At 40.6% G+C, this 21897-nt stretch overlaps 1 protein-coding gene across 6 annotated transcripts in view; it reads left to right on the top strand.

Moving 5' to 3' along the window:
- DEPDC4 (DEP domain containing 4) overlaps positions 1-17590 on the top strand; it is a 30723-nt gene extending 13133 nt beyond the window's left edge. For 3 of the 6 annotated variants that reach the window (XM_017342051.4, XM_070052750.2, XM_070052749.2), the window contains exons 5-9: positions 739-965; positions 1714-1856; positions 1944-2069; positions 8990-9068; positions 16269-17196. In XM_017342051.4, the coding sequence (XP_017197540.1) occupies positions 739-965; positions 1714-1856; positions 1944-2069; positions 8990-9068; positions 16269-16444 (751 nt within the window). In that variant the 3' untranslated portion in view covers positions 16445-17196. Of the gene's footprint in view, positions 1-738; positions 966-1713; positions 1857-1943; positions 2070-8989; positions 9069-16268 lie in introns of all 6 variants that reach the window. The other 3 variants (XM_008256941.5, XM_008256940.5, XM_089308851.1) reach the window with 2 other exon arrangements.
- The last annotated feature ends 4307 nt before the right edge of the window (positions 17591-21897 follow it).

The raw sequence follows: 21897 nt of genomic DNA, 5'->3' as shown, positions 1-21897 counted from the left end.
GTCATGTGTCTCTTCACTATCGTACCAGGATCTAGAAGATATGAATCACACGTGTTAGCCAAAAATATACTGTTCATCTGTCTCAGGAAAAAATAGAAGGAAGGGAAGAAGGGAAGGAAAGAAATAGGGAGAAAGGGAGGGAGGGAAAAATTTGAGGATTAAAAGGAAGGGAAGGAGGAAGGGAATTTGAGGATTAAAGGGAGAGGAGGGAGGGAGGGAGGAAGAAAGGAAATTTAGGATTAAATGAAAGAAGAGGGAGAGAGTAAGAGAGGGAGGGAGGAAAGGGGATATCAGAAAAGGAAACGAAGCATGGTGGGGTAAATAGAGCATCTGGGTTGGGCAAATATTTGTATCTGTTTTCAAGTATTTAGTATCTTATTTTGCATCTCATTACTGGAGCAGGGAAAGTGAAGAGTTTTTGATGGTTATTAATGGAATGGAACCATTCAAATGAACTTCTTAGAACAAAGACTAGCAAAGTTATAAATAAATTACAAGGTAGCCAAAAGTGTTCTAACTCCTTGCAAGTAAAGGACATAAGAATGTGATGGTGTTTGGCAAGGGAGTCATTCCTTTTTATTTCCTTCATTCGTCCAGCAAACTGTGTTGATGTTATCTCTCCAAAAATAATTTCTTCTTTAAATTTGGTTAAAGATAAGCCACATATTATTACACAGAATGCTTTAGATAAATGGAAGTATTAACTATGATTTATTTTATTTTGTATTTTCCTCCCAGGATTGATAACTGGCTTAATGCAGCAGTTGAATGCTTGGAATATTTCCCTGACCAGTTAATAGTTAGAGTTAGTCAGCAGTTAGTACAAAACCAAAGTGAAGCGACAAAATTGGATATTCAGAAGAAATTACTCTTCGATGTCATAGTAAAATATTATAATCAAGAGAGATCTTGCCTGTTAACTGATGACTATTTTGATATTCATTCAGGAATTATTGAACTTTTAGGTAAGAAAACATTATTGAACTTTTTAATATTCAGAAATTAGTAAACTTTTAAGTCCAAACTTTTTGCATGATGAAACATTTTAAAACACACAACTTGAAGTAGAAAATTATCTATTCTCTGAGTATTACATTTGAATATTTTTCTTCTATGTATAAGGTACTGAATTCATGAAATCTTTTTTTCACTTCTTTATTATGCTGCTGCCATGTAAATTGTACTAACAAATGTAACTAACATGAAGGTACTTCAAATGGTTTGAGGAAAAATGAAATTAAAAAGTAAGTATTTTAGTGCATAAAGTTTTTGAAATCCATATATAGTTTGTTCATAATATACATTTTCCATAAATTTTTTGAAGACTCCTCATATAGTATAGGATATAAATCTAAGATACAACATATCACAGGACATTCTGAGAAATACATATTGGTATGGTACAATGCCAGTTTCTGATATATTAATTTGGTCATCTTTTAGCAAAATAAAAATTGAGCAACATAATATCATGTCATTTTTTCAGCATATAACTGGCCATATATTTTATGTTATTTTCATGACACTATTTGATAATGTGGATATGATCACAAATAATATTATATAGACATATAATTTCCTATGTATTTGATGTGTTTCCTATTAAAAATTATAAGTACAAAAAATTGCAAATCAAATGCAGCAGTCTAGCATTTTAACTATTAGGTAGTACACTCTCTGTTGTCTCTTATCTTCTTTGCAATTCCTATACAGAAAAAGAGAGAAGAGTAGAAGCTCTTGAAGCAATACAGCTCTATCTAAGATTGTTGTTGCCCCATGTGAGAGAAGAGTTACGACGGCTGCTTACTTTTATGGCTATTGCATCAGAGCCTAATGCCTACAGGTTGCAAAAACAGGTGAAAAATTTATAAGCACAGTTTTTGAATTTTTTGACATTTTTTCTGTTAGAAATCATTCATGTTTATAAATCTTTCTGTTTTCAGTATGATAACAAAACAGTGGTCATGAAAACTCTTGCCAAAGCAGTCCTGCAAACCAAATCTTTATTAAAAATACAGGCAGAACAACTGGTCTGGTTTCTACTGGAGTATCACTCTGAGCTCTTCAAGGTAACTGGCATTTTGCCTGGGTACATTTATTACTAAGCTATTTGTGTCAAGCAAAAAGGCAAATCATTCATTTAATAAATAATTTACTGAGTATAATGAGCAAAGTTTAAAGGAATGTTGTCTCCCTATACCCACTACAGAGAAGGAAATAGACTTTAAAATTTTTTGGTATTTACAATCCATTGATTTATTCAACTTGTTTCTTCTGCATTACTATGTGCCAGGGCCTGTTCTAGGTGCTTAGATTGTATCAGTGAACAGAGCACAAAGACCCAGGCCCTGAGGAGCTTATTTCCAAGTAAGGGAAGACAAACAATAAAAAGACAGCATATCTTCAAGTCATATAACAGAGTGAAGGTAATAAATGCTATAGGAAAAAAAGATTAGGTTACAGGGATTTATGGGTACTAGAATCAGGTGGTCAGGAACTTACAGTATTAGAGTGGCCCCAGTTGAGGTCACTGAGAAAGTAAGAACTTAGCAAAGACTGGAAGTGGAGAGAGTGAACCAAGTTGTGGGGAGCAACCGGACTAGACTGAGTTACTGGAATTAAGACTTATTCTATGCATCTGCTCTCCCACAATATGGCGCTGGGAGAGAAGTAAACAGCTTCCGCACAGCTGCCTCCAGTTCAACCAATTAACTGTAGGACTTGCTCCTGATTGGAGAGCAGCGTACTCGGCGTGTGGGCAGCCGAGTTGGGATTGGCGGAGGAGGACTATAAAGGAGGAGAGAGATGGCATGCACCAGGAACATCTATGGGGAACATCTAAGGGAACCCGTGCAGCCCCCGAGAGAACCGGCTGGCGGTGTGCCGCTCCCCTGCGGAAGTGGGGAATGCGGCCAGGGGGAACTGCCCTTCCACGGAGGTGGAAGGGATAGTAGCCAACCCGGGAAGAACCAGCAGCAAACCCGGGGAGGGCCGAGCAGACGAAAGAACAGCGCAGGGTCCTGTGTCGTTCCTCCACGAAGAGGGGGAGCGACATAATGGTGCCGTGACTCGGATAGGAAACCTAGCTCGGATAGGAAACTTAGGACGGATATGAAACTTAGGAGGGAAGAAACGGGAAGAGCTGGGAAAATACCAGAGAGAGAGACTAGCAAACAGCCTAGGGAAAAGCCGGACGAAAAAGGAGCCGGAAGAAGCTATTGAAAGCCTAGGCATAGATTCGGATACGGACTACGGGGGGAAGCTGGGAGAAATCTCTAAGGTCGAAAGCGAAAGTGAAAGCTAGAACAAACAGACTCGGATGCGGACTGTGGGGAGAGGCCAGGTGAAATGAGGGAGGAGTATTGTTGGAGGAAAGCTTGGGGAAACATACCGGGTAGAGAAAAATGTTAGGGAAATTGAAGCCGTGGGGGGCAGGCCAAGGCGGACACGAAAGCCACTTTGGGATTCTCAAGTTAGCCCGGGAATAGGGGGCGAAAAGTTGAAACCAGAAGCTGAAACATAAGCCAGATTGGGATCCGTCTGATTAGCCCGGGGAGCAAAGGACGGGAAGCCAAATCATGGGGCGGAGACGTATGCTGGGTTGAATTCGCCAGGCTAGCCCGGGGAACTTAGATTGAATGCTAGTGGCGGACACGTAAGCTACGCTGTGTTACTCGCGGAAGCCGCCGCGTGCAGAGAGAGCACGGGGCGTGAATAGATAGGGAACGGGGCTGGCGCGAGGCCGTGGTGCACACGCGAAGGGCGTGGAGACCGCGGAGTGCGCGAAGCCAAGCCGCGCAAAGCCGGGAAGCAGCGCAGATGAGAGAGGCGCGGGCTGAAGCGGCTCAGAGCCGGCAAGGCGCCGAGAAGCAGCCTCAGGGCGGAGCTGCCGGCAGGGCGAGGCGCCGGGAAGCTGCAGGGATAAGAGAAATAGAAGTTTAGAAATAAGAGAAATAAGAATGCTGGGAGATAGAAGTAAAATGGGAGAAATAGGAATGCCCGGAGATAGAGAAATAGAGAAATAGAAAGGCCTCCCCTCAACATGGCAACGAGAAAGTTTGGATTCGGTCTGCCTGATTAAGTGAGGCGATGAGCACGATGAGCACCTGCGGGCAGCTAGCAGCTTATGCGCCGCAGGTCACCGAAGACAGGCACGAATTAACATCAGTAAGGCTTCCCCACAATACAACAATGAGAAAGCTTGGATTCGGTCTGCCTAATTAAGGCGGTAAGCGCCAGCAAGCAGCTCGACCAGAGTATGAGCTGCAGGTCACCGAAGATAGGCACGAACCAACACTAATAAGTCTCCCCCACAATACGGCAATGAGAAGGCTTGGATTCTGTTTGCCTGATAGGGCTTGTAAGCCCCCTGCAGGCAGAGCAGAGCATGCGCTGCAGGGCACCAAACACAGGCACGCATCAGCGCCTAAAAACCTCCTCACAACATGGCGAAGAGAGGACCCGGATTCGGTTTGCCTGATTGATAGGACTTGTAAGAGCCTGTGGCAACTCTAGCAAGTAGAGCAGAGTGTGTGCCGCGGGACACCGAAGACAGGCGCGTATCAACGCCAAAAAATAAAAAGAAAGGGGGATCTGTGGGGAGCAACCGGACTAGACTGAGTTACTGGAATTAAGACTTATTCTATGCATCTGCTCTCCCACAATATGGCGCTGGGAGAGAAGTAAACAGCTTCCGCACAGCTGCCTCCAGTTCAACCAATTAACTGTAGGACTTGCTCCTGATTGGAGAGCAGCGTACTCGGCGTGTGGGCAGCCGAGTTGGGATTGGCGGAGGAGGACTATAAAGGAGGAGAGAGATGGCATGCACCAGGAACATCTATGGGGAACATCTAAGGGAACCCGTGCAGCCCCCGAGAGAACCGGCCGGCGGTGTGCCGCTCCCCTGCGGAAGTGGGGAATGCGGCCAGGGGGAACTGCCCTTCCACGGAGGTGGAAGGGATAGTAGCCAACCCGGGAAGAACCAGCAGCAAACCCGGGGAGGGCCGAGCAGACGAAAGAACAGCGCAGGGTCCTGTGTCGTTCCTCCACGAAGAGGGGGAGCGACACAAGTGTCCGGGGAAGGTGGGTAGTGGGTTTGGTTGGTGGTAGTGGTTCCCAGAGCTGAGGTTTTGCAGGCGATGCATGTCTAGATGTTGAGGAACGGAAAAGAAGTAGTGAACAGAAGGGAACAGTTGTGTGATATGAAATCAGTGTGGTGTGGCACACAAATCACAGTAAAGCCTTCATAGGCCAGTCAAGGTTGTTTCTCCTTGGAATAATTGCCGGGGTTGAGCATTGCACTGGGATGAGCTGAATGACATTTATAAAGATACCTCTCGCTTTGTGTTGAGTATAAATTATAAAGTGGCAAGTGTAGAAGCTAGAACATCTTCTCAGGCTGTCGTAATAATCTAGGCAAGAGAATAGAGGGGTAGCACTAGAGTTAATAAAACATGGTCAGATTGTTAATAAATTTTGAAACATTTTAGAAAAAATATTTTTAGTGTCTGATGTTTTTAGTACCAGACAGTACCTTTGGTGTTGTTATTTCTCTAACACCCCTGTAAAAAATTATTCCTTTGTAAAATTTTCATCTCATGTTATAAAGAAACATATTGTTTTACATTTGGTAGACATTCTGTCAAGCTTAGCTGAAGCTTTTCCTCAATTATTGAATTTTTTAGAAGATTTATTTGTTTGTTTGTTTGAAAGGCAAAATGTCAGGGAGAGAAGGAGAAAGAGAAAGACTTCTTCCATCCACTGGTTTACTTTCCCAAAGGCCACAACAGCAAGGTCTGAGTCAGGCCTAAGCCAGGAGCCAGGAGCTCTATCCTGGTCTTCTACACGGGTATCAGGGGCTCAACTACTTGAGCCATCCTCCTCTGCCTTCCCAGGAACATTAGCAGAGCTGTATTGGAAACAGAGCAGCCAGTACTCATAGGTGCTCCAGTATGGTGTGCTACTGTGGCAAGCTGTGGCTTAACTCACTGTGCCACATGCCAGCTCTCTCTCAGTTATTTAAGAGAATAAAATTGGGGGCCAATGCTGCAGTATAGTAGATAAAGCCTCTACCTGCGGCTCTGGCTTCTCAAGTGGGCATCATTCAAGTCCCAGCTGCTCCACTTCTGATCCAGCTCCCTGCTAATGTGCCTGGGAGAGCAGTGGAAGATGGCCCAAGTCCTTGGGCCCCTGTACCCATGTGGAAGACCAGGAGTAGGCTCCTGGCTCCTGACTTTGGATAGCACAGCTCCAGCTGTTACAGCCATTTGGGGAATGAACCTTCAGGTAGAAGATCTCTCTCTGTCTTTCTGCCTCTCTCTGTCTCTCTGTGTAACTCTGCCTTTCAAATAAATAAATACTTTTTAAAAAAGAAAAGAAAAATTGGTACTAAGTATATATAAAAGAGGTAGTCCCCCATTTATAAATTTTGAGTAAAACATATTTTCAAAGCTCACTTGTAAGTTAATCATTACATACTCTCCAACCTGGTCTTTCATCAAAAGAATAAGTGGAAGTTAGGGCATAGGTTACTTAAACGTTAAGTTCTACAGTCATTGAACCAAAATTCTCATATATAGTTTACCTACAAAAATATATCCAGGAGTTGGCACTGTGGAGTGATAGGTTAAGCCTCTGCCGGTGGCACTGGCATCCCACTTGGGCACTGGTTTGAGTCCTGGCTGCTCTACTTCCTATACAGCTCACTGCTAATGCACCTTGTTAAGCAGTGGAAGGTGGCCCAAGTGCTTGGGCCCCTGCATCCACATGAGAGGCCTGGAAGAAGCTCCTGGCTCCTGCCTTCGGATCAGCCCAGCTCTGGCTGTTATGGCTATTTTGGGGGTGAATCAGCAGATAGAAGGCCTCTCTCTCTGTCTGTAACTCTGCCTTTCAAATAAATCTTTTAAAAAATATATACCCAGATTCCAACCAGGACTTTATGAAAAACATTTACTCTCCTTTACTCTTCTTCACCACTAAACTCTGTCTGTTTTTTTCTTTCATACTCTTTATCATCTTCTGGGTAAATGATTTGCCTTTTTCCTACATGTGGTACAGAAATTAGATTTTTAAATTATTTTTCTATTTTCCCATTTATGGTATTGCAACTGGTAGTATCATAAAGAATCGTGTTGGTTAAAATTTTGTGGCAGGCCACCAAGGGTGAGGTAGGGTTCAGGAAGAAGGAGGAAGGGCCCTGTTCGGGATGTTTTTCTCCAAAATCTTCCTATGGCTCACTCCTTCACAGCTATTCAGACCTCTGTTCAAAATGCTACTCTCAGGGCCGCTGTCATGGCGCAGTGGGTTAAGCTCCTGCCTGTGATGCTGGCATCCCATGTGGGTACCTTTTTCAGTCCCAGCTGCTTCACTTCCAAGACAGCTCCCTGGGAAAGCAGCAGCAGATGGCCTAAGTCCTTGGCCCCTGCACTTATGTGAGGGACCCGGATGGAGTTCCAGGCTCCTGGCTTTGGTCTGGCAGAGCCCTAGCTGTTATAGCCATCTGGGGAGTGAACCAGCAGATGGGAGATCTCTTTCTCTCTGTCTCTGTAATTCTGCCTTTCAAATAAATAAATCTTTAAATTGCTACCTGATTATGTATTTGCTGATGTTTTTTAAAATTGGTTTTCTGTGAGAATATAGCTTCCTTGAATTAAGAAAACTTGACCTATTTTTTCATTACTTGTCCTAGAACATTACCTGACACATAGCAGTCCCTCCTTAAATTTTTATTGGATGACAGAATGAAGTAGTGGGGACAACTTCATGGCAGAATTGTGGCAGGACAAGTGGTAGCCTAGGAGCCAGGTTGAAGGAGCTGTCTGGACATGAGCTTCATCACTGGACAGACCAGGGAACATCCTCTGTACAATTTTAGACAATGAATTGTCTCTCCAGATATTTGGGGAGTCTTTAAGAAGTTCATGGAAAATGCATATTACAAAAAAACTAAGCATGAATTTCAATTTTTTATGAAAGTAAACTAATTTTTTAATTCCATTTTTTCATGAACTTTTTGAAGTGCCCTTGTATGTTGTAGTCTGAGAATCCCTACGATATAATCAAAATTGGAAGAGGAACATTTACCCATTTTAAGAGAACATGCTTTAGTGAATGAGAGGGCTCCAAAAAGTTCCTGGAAAAATAAAATTAAAACATAATGCATATTTTCCACAAAATTTTTGAAGTACCTTCATATTTTAGAACTTCTATTTACATATGAACCATGTAATTACAATATACTGTTATTTATGAGTACTACTATAAAACTTCAAATATGTTTTACTATTATAGGAGAACATTTTGGTAATGTTAACCTAATCTCAAATGTAGTACATACAATAGTACTTCAAAAAGTTTATGGAAATGGAATTAAAAGATTGGGGAGCATCTGTTTATCCTAACAGTTAAGACACCAGCATCCTATATTGGAGTTCGTAGGTTTGATTCCTGGCTCATCTTCTGACTCCAGCTTCTTGCCATTGCAGATCCTAGGAGGCAGTGGTAATGACCCAAGTAGTTGGGTTTGTGCCTCCTACATGGGAGACTCAGTCACATTGCAGGCTCCTGGCTGCAGCCCCTGTACAACACTGGCCATTGTGGGCATGAGGAGTGAACAGCAGATGGGATCTCTATCTCTCCCTCTCTCTCTTTCTCTCTGTATCTCAAATATTTTTTAAAAAAACAGATAAGTTGGTACAAAATAATTTTGAAACTCACATGTAGTTTTCTCATAATATGCATTTTCCATGAGCTTTTTGAAATACACTGATATATGAAAATAGAAAATTAGATTTTAATAATGCTAAAAGAATTTCAGGTGTTCATAACTTTTATAATTCACAGGCTTTTAGCCATCACAGCCCCTATCCCCTCATTTATAGTCCTTCTAGCTCATTGGTCAAAAATAGTCAGTTTTTTTTTTTTCTTGTGTTGAATTCCTAGCTAGAAAAAAAATCATATGAAGTATTTGAAACCACTTGTTTTTATGTAGACACCCGTTACTTTACTGGATCTCGTCAGTAAGAAACTTAAGAAGCTTCTGCATGGAGAAGATCCAGATGCCATCTCAGGTATTGATTCAGATTTTTTCCTCCTGTATCATTGACTGTTGTGGCAAAGGGAGTTGAAAAGGCACCAAAAATGAATATGCAATAAATATATAATGTTATAAAAGTGGCAACATTTAGGTTATCTTTTGCTGTTTCCAGAACAAATCCTTCTCTTGTTCTTTTTGAAAACCCTTTGTTGGATTCCTCTTGTACAAGGAAGGTGGAAACCCAGTTTCTCATTTTTGCTGCCAGTTCTCACCTCCCCTTCTATTATTAACTGGTTGCCTGTTTCTATGCTCCTTGGTTCTCTGTTATTTCTTTTTTTGACTCTATTAAATTCCCTTTCTTGTTTTGCATTCTCTCTGCTCTGCCCTCTACTTTTGTAGGAGAAGGATCAAATTTTATGGAGAAAGATATCAAGTTCCCAGTTGTTAGGCTCCATCAGATCTTGTCACTCAATATCTTGTGGCAATTGAGCTGATTCCATAATTTAGAATTTTTAAAACTATATAATATTTTTAATACAAATCTTCTGAGATTGTCATTTTGGAGACTAAGAAGCATCAAAGATGTAACTGTGAATGCCAAGGCCAAATGTCTGGGTAAATCATTAACTCCTTTGTGCTTCAGTTTCCTCATCTATAAAACAAGCATGATAATATCAATGTGTTTCATAGTATAGTTGTTAAACATTTAATGTTTATATAACATGTTTATATAACATTAAATGTTATATTGATAGGTAATATCAATTATAATTAACATACTTGAGTTTATTTCATATTTAATTTTAACTGACACTGAGTCACTTTCAGACACCACTGAACATTAATGTAGATTTCTGAAATTATTTAATATTCACAATAATCTACTGTACAAACATTATTATCCCACTTATATTTATCCCATTATTATTTTTCCCATTATTATCAGGTAACTGAAGTTAGAGAGGTTATGTGACATGGCCAACAGGAAAAGTAGGTAACAGGGCAGGCACTGAGCCTAACAGGTAAGATGCTGTGTCCCTTGGAGTACCTGGATTCGATTCCTAGCTCCAGTTCCTGGCTCCACTTCCTGCTAATGCAAACCCTGGGAGGGTAATGATGGTTCAAATAATTGAATTCTTGCCACTCATGTGGCAGACTTGGATAGCATTCCTGGCTACCAGCTTTAGCCCCACCCCAGCCCAGCTCCAGCTACTGTGGACACTGGGGCGTGAACAAGCAGTTGGGAGTTCATGCTCACTATCTGTCTCTGTTTTACTGTCTCTCTGCCTCTCAAATAAAAAAAAACTTTTAAAGGGGAAAAAGGTAGGTAACTTTTTTTTGAAAAAATAATAAAAATTCAAAGACATTACTAATCTTAAAAAAAATTCGGAGGGGACATAATTTATTTGCTTGAATTAGAATTTCTCAGCTAATAGGTGCTATTTTCTCTCATTTCCTTCTTTGAATATGGGGTATATGGCACAAGTATATTGTCACATACATCCTATTTGATGAATCAAACAGTGATACTAATGAAGTATTCTACAACTAATATCTTTTGGTATTAATTCTAGTGTATTTTACTAATTTCAAAACAAATTTCAGTTGACTGCTATTAACTGCACTAGCTTTTCACATTTTTTCCCCATAACTTTAGGTTTTAGAGGAACATGGGGAGATTGTAAGCATTTTAACATTTCCATTCAACAATATGCTTTGAATACGAGGCACTTCAAACAGTTCACAGATAAATGGCATTAAAAGTTAAGTTTGTTTTGTTACAAAAATTTTTGAAATCCATGAATAATTGTTTTGTTTTAAAGATTTATTTATTTATTTGAAAGGCAGAGTTTACAGAGAAAGAGAAAGTGAGTGAGAAAGAGAGAAATCTTCCATCTGCTGGTTCACTACCCAAATGGCTGCAGTGGCCACAGTGGGGCCTGTCCTAAGTCAAGAACCTGGAACTTCTTCCCAGTCTCCCACATGGTGCAGGGGCCTAAAGACTTGGGCCATCTTCTGCTGCTTTCCCAGACACACTTGCAGGGAGCTTGATCAGAAGTAGAACAGCAGGGACTCAAACCAGTGCCCATATGGGATGCTGTTGTTGCAGGCAGCAGCCTTACCGGCTAGACCACAATAGTGGCCCCAATATTTTTTTATGATGTTCATTTTCCATGAACTTTTTGAAGTCCCCTCATATAAATGCTTTATGCAGTGCTGTGAACTATAAACATTTGGAAAGTGAAGCTATCTTATTTCATTTTTTCTAGAAGTTTATCTTTTAGTGAAATAATATTTAATATTCAGATTAAATCAACATATTAATTTAATTTTTAAAAGATTTATTTATTTTTTTGAAAAGCAGAATTACAGAGAAATAGAGAGGGAAAGACAGAAAGAGAGAGAGATCTTCCATCTGCTGGTTAACCGCACAAATGGCTGCAACATCTGGAGCTGAGCTGGTCCAAAGCCAGGAGCCAGGAGCTTCTTCTGGGTCTCCTAAGCACTTGGGCCATTCTCTGCTGCTTTCCCAGGCACATTAGCAGGGAGCTGGATGGGAAGTGGAGCAGCTGGGACGTGAACTGGTGCCAATACGGGATGCCGGTGCTGCAGATGGCAGCTTAAACTGCTGCACCAGAGTGCCAGCTCCTTAATTGAATTTTTTAATTCTTTATGTTGTATATTGTATATTGTATGTGCTTTCTGTTGTATGTTCCTTTTCCTATACTTGAAATGATTCCTTAAAATGCATGAGAGTTGATTTAAAATGCTCCTGAGATGGGGCCGGCGCTATGGCATAGCGCAGGTAAAGCTGCCACCTGCAGTGCTGGCATCCCATATGCCATATGGGCATCCGTTCGAGTCCTGGCCGTTCTGCTTCCAATACAGCTCTCTGCTATGACCTGGGAGAGCAGTGGAGGATGGCCCAGGTCTTTGGGCCCATGTACCTGCATGGGAGACCCGGAGGAAGCTCCTGGCTCTTGGCTTCAGATCAGCGCACCTCCGGCCCTTGCGGCCAATTGGGGAGTGATCCAGAGGATGGAAGATTTCTCTCTCTCTGCCTTCCTTCTCTCTCTGTGTAACTCTGACTTTCAAATAACTAAATAAATAAATCTTTAAAAAAATGCTCCTGAGAGCTGGAATTCATCCATCCATTCAACTATTCACTAGATTTTTTTTGAACATTTACTATGTGCAAGACTTTGTATAAGCATCACAAATATAAAGATATATAAGATAATGCCCTTGCTTACAATAAACTCATGCTTTACTATTCAAAGGGACTAGCACATTTTATATTTTAATAAATATTTATTGGATAAATTCAGAGAAAGAATTGATGATGGAGAAATAGCCATGGAAACCAGTCATAAAATATTAGAGGTTTTCTAAAAGTTAGTGGAAAATGTGAATTTTGTAAAAATTATGCAGGGATTTCAAATCATTTTTGTACCAAAATTTTTTTTTTTTTTACTAAATTTTTCCATGAACTTTTTGAAGTTCCTCACATGATCGGTGTGTGTCCTGCCAGAGTAGGTTATGAAAGTCTGAAAAAAGGGGCCGGCGCCGTGGCTCACTTGGTTAATCCTCCACCTAAGGTGCCAGCATCCCATATGGGTGCTGGGTTCTGGTCCCGGTTGCTCCTCTTCCTGTCTAGCTCTCTGCTGTGGCCCAGGAATGCAGTGGAGGATGCCCCAGGTGCTTGGACCCCTGCACCCACATGGGAGACCAGGAGGAAGCACCTGGCTCCTGGCTCCGGAATGGCGCAGTGCCGGCCATAGTGGCCATTTGGGGCGTGAACCAACAGAAGAAAGACCTTTCTCTCTGTCTATCTCTCTGACTATAACTCTACCTGTCAAAAAAAAAAAAAGAAAAAAGAAAAGTCTGGATAAGGATTACCTGACCTAGTTTGAGGGTATCAGACTTGATGTGAAGAGATAATTCCCAGCAGGAATCTTAAAAATGAGTGAGGAGGGTTAAAACCAAGGAGTAGAGGTGAATATATTTAGATAGAGGATAGTGTGAGTGAAAGAGGTAAGCCCTAGAGATATGGATAGGTATCAGCTCATGCAGGGCCTCCTTTAGCAGTCAGCAAACTCACCAGGCAGTTGTGGAAGCATTAAAAGTTATTTTTATGAAAGTGGTAAAGCCAGATAGGATTCTAGGAGCAGCATGCTAGCAGCAGTGCAGAGAACATGTTGGCTGGGGGAGCTGCAGGCAGTCTTATTTAGGAGACTGCTAATAACAGAGTGTAAGTGAGAAATGCTGTAGCCCGTACTGTGGCAGAGGCGAGGGCAATGAAGAGGAGGGGACAGGTTGGAGAAATTTCTAAGAGATAAAATTGGTAACATTTGATTTCATCTGGGGTTTAGGGAGAAATGCAACTTTAAAAAAAATGACCCAAGCTTCCAGGTGAGGTGACTGCTACCAGTTTAGATAGAAAAACAGATAAAGAGGAACAGGTTTAGGGAAATGATGGAGTCTGGGGATTTTAAGTTCTGTATGGGCCATCTGATCAAGATTTTCAGCAAGTCAACTGGATATGCAGTTTTGAACCTTAGAGGAGAGAGAGGAGCTAAAAATAAGTATGTGGGTTCATCAGCGTGTGGTAGAAATTGAAGTCATTCGTGGTGTGTTAAGTAAAAGAAGAGACCCAAGGATAAAACTGTAAGGGATGCCAATAATCAGGAGTAGGTAAAGAGAAGCCCATGAATGAGACATAGAAGAGGATTTAGGAACAAGATGATCTGAAGCTGTGTCCATAAAGTCAAAGAAAAGTAACCTATTAGGCAGGAGGGTTCCATGTGGCAGAAGATCAGCACTGCTGCTAACTATCTGGACGGAGTTGGTGGGAACTGTTTTTGTGCTTGAGAAGCAAAAGCCAGGTTGCAGTGGCATTAAGAAGAGTGAACAGGTAAAGAAATGCAGAGCCGTGAGACAGAGAAGAGGGGAACTGGGCAATACCCATCAACTTTAGCAACCTGGTCTGCTGAGAGGAAGGCTTCAGAAGGAAGGGGATATTGAAGGAACAAAGATGGCTGATGAAGTCAGGCAAGGAGGAAATTAGTTCAAGGGCATAGGATCAAGGGTTTTCCTGGAACGGGAGAAAGGATATTGGAGCAAAGGTGACAGTATTTGTGGATGTAAATAAATCTGTAGGTGTTAAGAGTAGGCAGTTTATGGAGATTGTTAATTGATGAATCTTTCCCTTGGCAAAGTAGTAGGGGGAGACTGTATTGTCTGAGGATGACATGAGAAGGGAATAGTTTGAAACACATGGTTAGGGGAATGAGAAAAGAGATTAAGAAAGGACAAGTACATGGACTGATGAGTCAGATGAAGCAGGAGATTACATATCTTAGTGGTGCCAGTTGGACAGTTTGTTTCTTAGGAGCACCTGTGCACTTGAATTCTGGATGAGAGCATTGATTTAAGAGCTGGAGCTTTGTCAGCTATTGCAGAAGGATAGAAGTGCAAGAGGATTTAGGACACACACTGATGAGACAGTGGTTAAAACGTATGTATATGTGTCTGATCCAACATGGGAAAGAAGAGACAGTGGGATGGAGGCTGATAAAGAAAATGTCACATCAAGGTTTTATGTTCAAAGATTGAAGGGAGTTGACAAAGATAAAAACAGTATTATATAGTGGTAGAGACCAGGCCCTGGGAGGGGAAAACCCTGTATGCAGATCCTAGCTTGACCACTTGCTAGCCATGTGTTTCAAGCTTTTATTTCTTTATCAATAAGGAATCACTGATAAAAATACCTACAAACCTAAACCTTAGAATACTGCAGATTTAGGCCGGTGCCACGGCTCAATAGACTGATCCTCCACCTGTGGCGCCGGCAACCCGGGTTCTAGTCCCAGTTGGGGCGCTGGATTCTGTCCCCGTTGCTCCTTTTCCAGGCCAGCTCTCTGCTGTGGCCCGGGAGTGCAGTGGAGGATGGCCCAAGTGCTTGGGCCCTGCACCTGCATGGGAGACCAGGAGAAGCACCTGGCTCCTGGCTTCGGATCAGCACGGTGCGCCGGCCATAGCACGCTGGCCACAGCAGCCATTGTGGGGTGAACCAATGGTAAAGGAAGACCTTTCTCTCTGTCTCTCTCACTGTCCACTCTACCTGTTAAAAAAAAAAAAAAAAAAAAAAAAGGAATACTGCAGATTTAATGAGAAAAAGCACCAAAAGCTTGGCACATGGTAAGCACTAAGTGTAAGGTGTTATTTGAAGCTACCAATTCTGAGTAAAGAGTACAGGAGTTTAAGTTTTTAGAAGCAGTATAATTGGAGGGCATCACCACAGGTGTATTTAATTGAAGCCTATTTTAGTGAAGATAAAGGGAAAAAATACCCAACATTTATGGGCTTCAGGAATTCAAATGTTAACTCTGGTTGTGAATTGATGTAGTGTTTGTGGAGGCAAGGTGTGAGCTAAGGTGTCTTCATCCTCCAATGAGCATGGGGAAACAGCTGACTACATGCCAAGTCAGTTCATGCAGTGGTAGGCAGTCCTGCCATAGCATCCCAAGTCCTTTGTTCCTGTTTTGAACATGCCTCTAATTTATTAGCCATGCCAACTAATTCTTTGTGTATTCCTCTTGAACTGGGATAGTAGTTCCTTGCTTTTCTTCCTTCTTGGAATTAGAGATTAAATAAAATAATACATGTAAAATAAAATAATGTATGTTTTGCTAAAGTATAAAGCACTTTTTAAGGAAACAGGATTGGGGCCAGCGCTGTGGCATAGCAGGTGGAGCCGCCACCTGCAGTGCCAGCATCCCATATGGGCGCTGGTTTGAGTCCTGGCTGTTCCACTTCCAATACAGCTCTCTGCCATAGCCTGGGAGGGCAGTGGAGAACAGCACAAGTCTTTGGCCCCCTGCACCCACATGGGAGACCTGGAATAGGCCCCAGGCTCCTAGTTTTGGATTGGTGCAGCTCCGGGAATCTGGCCATCTGGGGAGTGAACTAGCGAATGGAAGATCTCTCTCTTTCTTTCTCTGCCTCTGCCTCTCTGTAACTCTGCCTTCCAAACAAATAAATAAATAAATAAAATAAAAGAAGAAACAGAATTATTACTTTGGAAAAAGGAAAATATGGGCATACGTAACATTATTTACCATGTTTGGAAAAATAATAAGCCCAACATAAGGCAAGTCTGTATAAGTACATTTTAGTTATTTTTTTAACTCACTTTAATAATTTGTTTTTGTTTTGTTTGTTTTTTTTTTAGGCTTCACATTTTGCCAACCCTTGACACATAAGGAGTTTGAAAAACAAAAGGGAAGGACAATTGAATGTCTTCACCAGTTGGCTCTTGAGATTAATAGTGACCCCAACATTTCTTTGAAACAAAAAAAGAAATTAATTAAGGAATTTCAAAAATACCATCCAGAAGCTTTCAATTGACATTTCTGGTGCAAGTAACTACAGTTTGTGAATATGTACAGTTCTCTGGTGGTTTTCTCCAGCTGCCATACTTACACTGCAAAGAAAAGCATTTTAAGTATAATCATGTTTGAAATATGGTAAAGATGATTTTAAAAAGGTATACAAGTCAATCTTCATGTATGCTGATTCACTTAATTATTATGCTACTAAAATCACTTACTAAATGCACTGCTATTATTAGTAACTAATATTAAGTTAATTTCCTTAGAATTTCTTACCCACAGGAAGGGCCTATTTCATACATGAGCTCTCTGAAGAAAGTACACACTTCCTTAGTATAATATAATTTTTAAGTTATTCCCTTAGACTGCTGTAATTTAAAAGACTGTGAATTATCAAAATGGGAAAAGATGTATAAAGAAGAAGAGTTAAAATGCTACAAATTTAAAATTCATAAATGCAAAGCTAAAACTATGATTTTCCTTCTCTAACTCTTCTTTAGTCAATAGAGTATTTGTGCTTTTTCCTTGCTGCTCATCCTTTCCTTTTTGTCCCCCTTCCTGTCTCTATCTTGCCCTCAGTCTTTTGTTTCTTTCTGTTAGTTTATGCTATGGCATCATTCTCTTACTGTGACTTAGGCTACAGATTCAAACATTCCTATTGAAAGTAACACAAAAAAAAGTTGTCATTTTAGTTTATGTCACTGATCTTAGGGAAACAAAAGCATAAATCATAGGTACCTAAAAATAAAATCTATTGAACTGATGTAATCAGTTTTATCTTTTTATATAAAAACTGTATCAGTTGTCTTGAACTTGACTACCTAGAATCAGAATTCTTTGAAAAGGTTAACAAAGGGTCTATGAAAAGGTTTCAGAGAGCAAAAGTACACTGTGCTTTCTGAAATTATGACAGGATTTTGTATATTTGGGTTTATGGCATTTTTCTAGGAATAGGTTCCATAGCTGTCACCAGATTTTCAAAGGGGATTGTGACCAAGAACGTTAAGAACACAGTGTTGATTTTCTCTTCACAAAATGTACTAAAGGCCTCTATGGATGTAAATTTATAAATTTTTCCAAATTTTGCTTTTATTTTGTTAACAAACTATTAGTTTAAGTATTCAGATATTAAAATAAGAGCATTAAACTAGATGACTTCTAAGCTTCTTCCCATTTTAAAAAAATAAACAAAAAACAAAGCACAATTCTATGACACAAGAAGATATAACTGCTCTAACCTGTGGATGGCTGTTTTTAGAGTTGGGGAGGAAATTAATAGAAGACCTGAGAAGGTGGCCCCAGAGAGACTAGGAAAGTATTGGAAACCTGCAGCCAAACCCTCTTCAATGGAAGAGGGAAAAGTCTCCTTCTTAGGAAAGGCACTACTAATGTTTAGCCTGACTTAGGTGGGGAATTGCTAGTCATCAGTCACTATATATGACACATACCCTGGCAAATGCTTTAAAGATATTACCATGTCCTTTTATCTGCTTCTCAGCTTATAACCTTAGGCAAATGTCTTCCCTTTGTGTTTCCATTTTTTGAAAAATTTCTAAACTAAAAATATATAAGCATAGATTTATAAGATTGGATCAGATGATATTGAAGGTACCTTCTTTGATGCATAGACATTTTACCTTCCCATGAACAGTGTATTAAATAAGGGAGAGTGTATATGGTATATTAACAAGAGTATAACCTCTGGAGTCAGAAACCTGGATTTATGACTTGATCTGTTTGGGTTTAAAGGGAAATATTAGCAAGTGAGCACCCTGGATTCAGGTTAAATACAGTTTAGTTTACTAGATTATTGGAAGATACTGTTGTTCCACATGCTTTTAATGTTTTATTATTTAAATTGAATGATATGTCATAATGTAGCTTATTTTGATCAATAATTATATATGCTACTATTCAATTTAACTTTTTCTTTTAAAGAAAAATTGACCTGTACTGAATGGTTTTTGAAGGCTCCAAATCATTAATTTCTAAAGAGAAATTTCAAACCTAGCAGTGCCACGCCACCTAATGACAGCTCCATAAATTACAGTTAATAGGCTTAAAAAATTAAATTTCTCAAGGTATAGTCTCAACTTTAAGCCAAACATTTTGGAGAGACTTTATATGCAAAGCATTTTTCCCCCTTGTAAATAAATAAAATCCAGTTCCAATGCCTGAAAAGCATATGTGCTGTTAGAATATTCATGAAAAGTTGTCATGAGAATTAAGACTGATTCATGATATGTGAGATATTGTTTATACTTCTTAGATTATTCACAGTCTCAAATATTACAAAGATTCTTTGCTGGACCAAACTTCAGTGAGGCTCTTGAACTTTTCTTGGGCCCATCTATGCATTTCCTTGTAAAATATAATTTTAGCAAGAACCTCAACCTCAATTCCTGATCATCCTCTACATTTGTTCAAGTTTCTCATCCTTGTCCATTTCCTAGGTGATGTCTGATTACCTGGGCTTTTTTTCTGTTGGTAATTTTCCATAAATTGTCCCTATGCTGCTATAGCAGAATACTTGAGACTTGGTAATTTGATAAAAAAAAAAAAATAGATTTGTTTTTTGCAGTTCTAGAAGCTAGGAGGTCCAAGATCAAGGAGCCAGCATTTGGCAAAGAACTTTGCATCATCTGATGACGGAAGATAGAAGAGAAGAGAGCACAAAGGGTAGAGCAAAGGAGCTAAATTTATTCTTTTTTTTTTTTTTTTTTTTTTTGACAGGCAGAGTTAGACAGTGAGAGAGAGAGACAGAGAGAAAGGTCTTCCTTCTGTTGGTTCACCCCCCAAATGGCAGCTATGGCCGGCATGCTGCGCCGATCCAATCTGAAGCCAGGAGCCAGCTGTTTCCTCCTGGTCTCCCATGCGGGTGCAGGGGCCCAAGCACCTGGGGCATCCTCCACTGCCTTCCCAGCAGAGAGCTGGACTGGAAGAGGAGCAACGGGGACAGAATATGGCACTCCAACCGGGACTAGAACCCAGGATATCAGCGCCACAGGTGGAGGATTAGCCAAGTGAGCCATGCCACCGGCCCTTAATTTATTCTTTTATCAGGCACCCAATCATTGTATAAGTAACTCACTCCTGTGATAATGGCATTCCTCACCAGGAAGGTGAGGATTAAGTTTTTAACACATGAAATTTCGGGAAACATCCAAACCATCGCAGACTCTCATCCCACTTCCCAATTCTTGGCTATCAATTCCCACTTGCTCATGCTGTACTTGAAGTTGAGCCTGATATCTGAGAGAAGCAGAAAAGAGAGATTTTCCACCTGCTGATGGCAACTTTATCCACTGTGCCACAACGCTGGTCCAGGTCTTTTCCTTTCATTTCCCCAAATGGTCACAACAGCCAAGACTGGGCCAGGCTTAAGTGAGGAGCCAGTAACTCCATCTGAGTCTTCTACATGGGTAGAAGGAATTCAAGTACTTGAGTCATCATCTGCTGCTTCCCAGATGCATTAGCAGGAAGCTGGATTGGAAGCAGAGCAGCTGGGACTTGAACCGACACTCTGTTATGGAATGTGGGCATCAACACCTGCCAACAGAGAGGAATTTTTGAGAGCATTCCTAGAAATGGAACTGGGATGCAGGAAGAGATGGGTTTGATAAAAGGCACTTTATACATATTCATCTCAGGATGTGTGTTTATGCATACATGAAAAGTTGTATATTGCAATGTGTGGGTATATATTTATTATTGTTCTATATGACAGTCAGTATCCCTGATTAGTAAGGGTACGTGTGCTGGAGTGTAGTTTGACATGTGTGTAGAAAGGTAGAACCTGGAGTGATAATAAATCTAAGAAAGAAGGATAAGTATTCAAAAAACAGTAGGCAATAAAAAAACAAGGAAAACTTAAATTTAAATAATTATAGAAGCATTAAGTAGTAACCAAAATGCTGAACTATAGAATTTTATAAATTGTCCATCTCAATATTTTTCAAGTTGTGTTCATTCACATTTTCAATATATGTAAATAGATATTTATTCAATTTTTATAAACAGAATTACTAGTTACACAGATACTTTGTTCCAAAATATTAGTCCTAAACTAAATTTAAAATGATTTCTAGTGACAATCTTAATAGTTCTTATTTTGGAAATAAAGCACAACAAATAAAAGAATAGCTATATAAAATCTTTCTAGATGTATCAATTTTAGTGATTCGCTAATGGTGAGTTTTTAGCATCCTTGGCCTATTTAAAAAAACAAACAAACAAACATTTATTTGAAAGGCAGAGAGAGAGAGATCTCCTATCAATTGGTTCACTATCCAAATGCCCCCAACATCCAGGGTTTGGCCAGGAGCCCAGAATTCAGTTGAGGTCTCCCACGTGAGTGGCAGGAACCCAAGTATTTGAACATCACCTTCTGACTCCCAGTGCATGCATTAGCAAGAAGTTTGAAAAGAAGGACCTGGTCCAGCGTTGTGGCACAGTGGATTCAGCTGCCATCTACGACTCAGGAATCCCATATTGGAGCACTGATTTGAGTCTTGGCTGCTCTGCTTCCAATCCAACTTCCTGTTAATGTGACTGAGGAGGCAGCAGAAGATGGCCCAAGTACTTAGGCAGTTCTTTTAGAAAGGTTTTTAGGGTGCTGCTGTGATCTGTTTTCTTACCAAGTTTTTATTTTGTCCCCAGTCGTAAAATACTGACTTGACTAGATACTGTGGTTACTGTTGCTTAAGATCTATTCTAATTTCCTTGTAATGTCTCTTCCTAAACTTTCAGAGACTAGGAAGCCAAAAATCCTCATTTTCCACCTTATAGCCTGGGTTCTGGATGTGATTTACCTAAAACTGCTCATATGCATTTGTATAAAACTTAAAATTGGGGACTGGCACCATGGCATACAAGGTTAAGCCACTGCTTGCAGTGCCAGCATCCCATATGTGTGCTGGTTCAAGACTCAGCTGCTCTACTTCCAGTCCAGCTCCCTGCAAGTGCACCTGGGAAAGCAGCAGAGTATGTTCCAAATGCTTGGGCCCCTGCATTTGTGTGAGACCTGGAAGAAACTCCTGGCTCCTAGCTTCAGTCTGGCCCAGCCCATTTGGGAAGAGAACCAGCAGATGGAAGCTCACTCGCTCGCTCACTCGCTCTCATCTCTTTTCAATTCAATAAATGAGTATTTAAAAAGAAAGAAAAAGAACAGAAAACAAACTTGGAGGTGAATTAAGTGGAGAGACAGGTACAAGACATCCATTATACAGATGTGAATTATAGTGGTAGCATCTTGCTTTATTCAGTGGCTACATGGTAGCAGCAGCTTGGTGTTTTGTTCAGTGACTCTTATTAGCAGAGGTAGATTAGTTCTGAAGCTAACAGTTACACAAGTAGCTTCCAAATTCACCACGCACCAGAGAGGGCCTAGAGTTTAGATGATCAATTGTCCTTGCCTAGAATGAAGTCTTCTGAAGGCCAAATATATAACTGGCAAAAGGGAAAAATTCA

This window comes from Oryctolagus cuniculus, chromosome 11 (genome assembly GCF_051225735.1).
Source record: "Oryctolagus cuniculus isolate XC-2025 breed Fujian yellow rabbit chromosome 11, ASM5122573v1, whole genome shotgun sequence".
Classification (NCBI taxonomy): domain Eukaryota; kingdom Metazoa; phylum Chordata; class Mammalia; order Lagomorpha; family Leporidae; genus Oryctolagus; species Oryctolagus cuniculus.
This window is presented reverse-complemented; position numbering and strand designations above follow the sequence as displayed.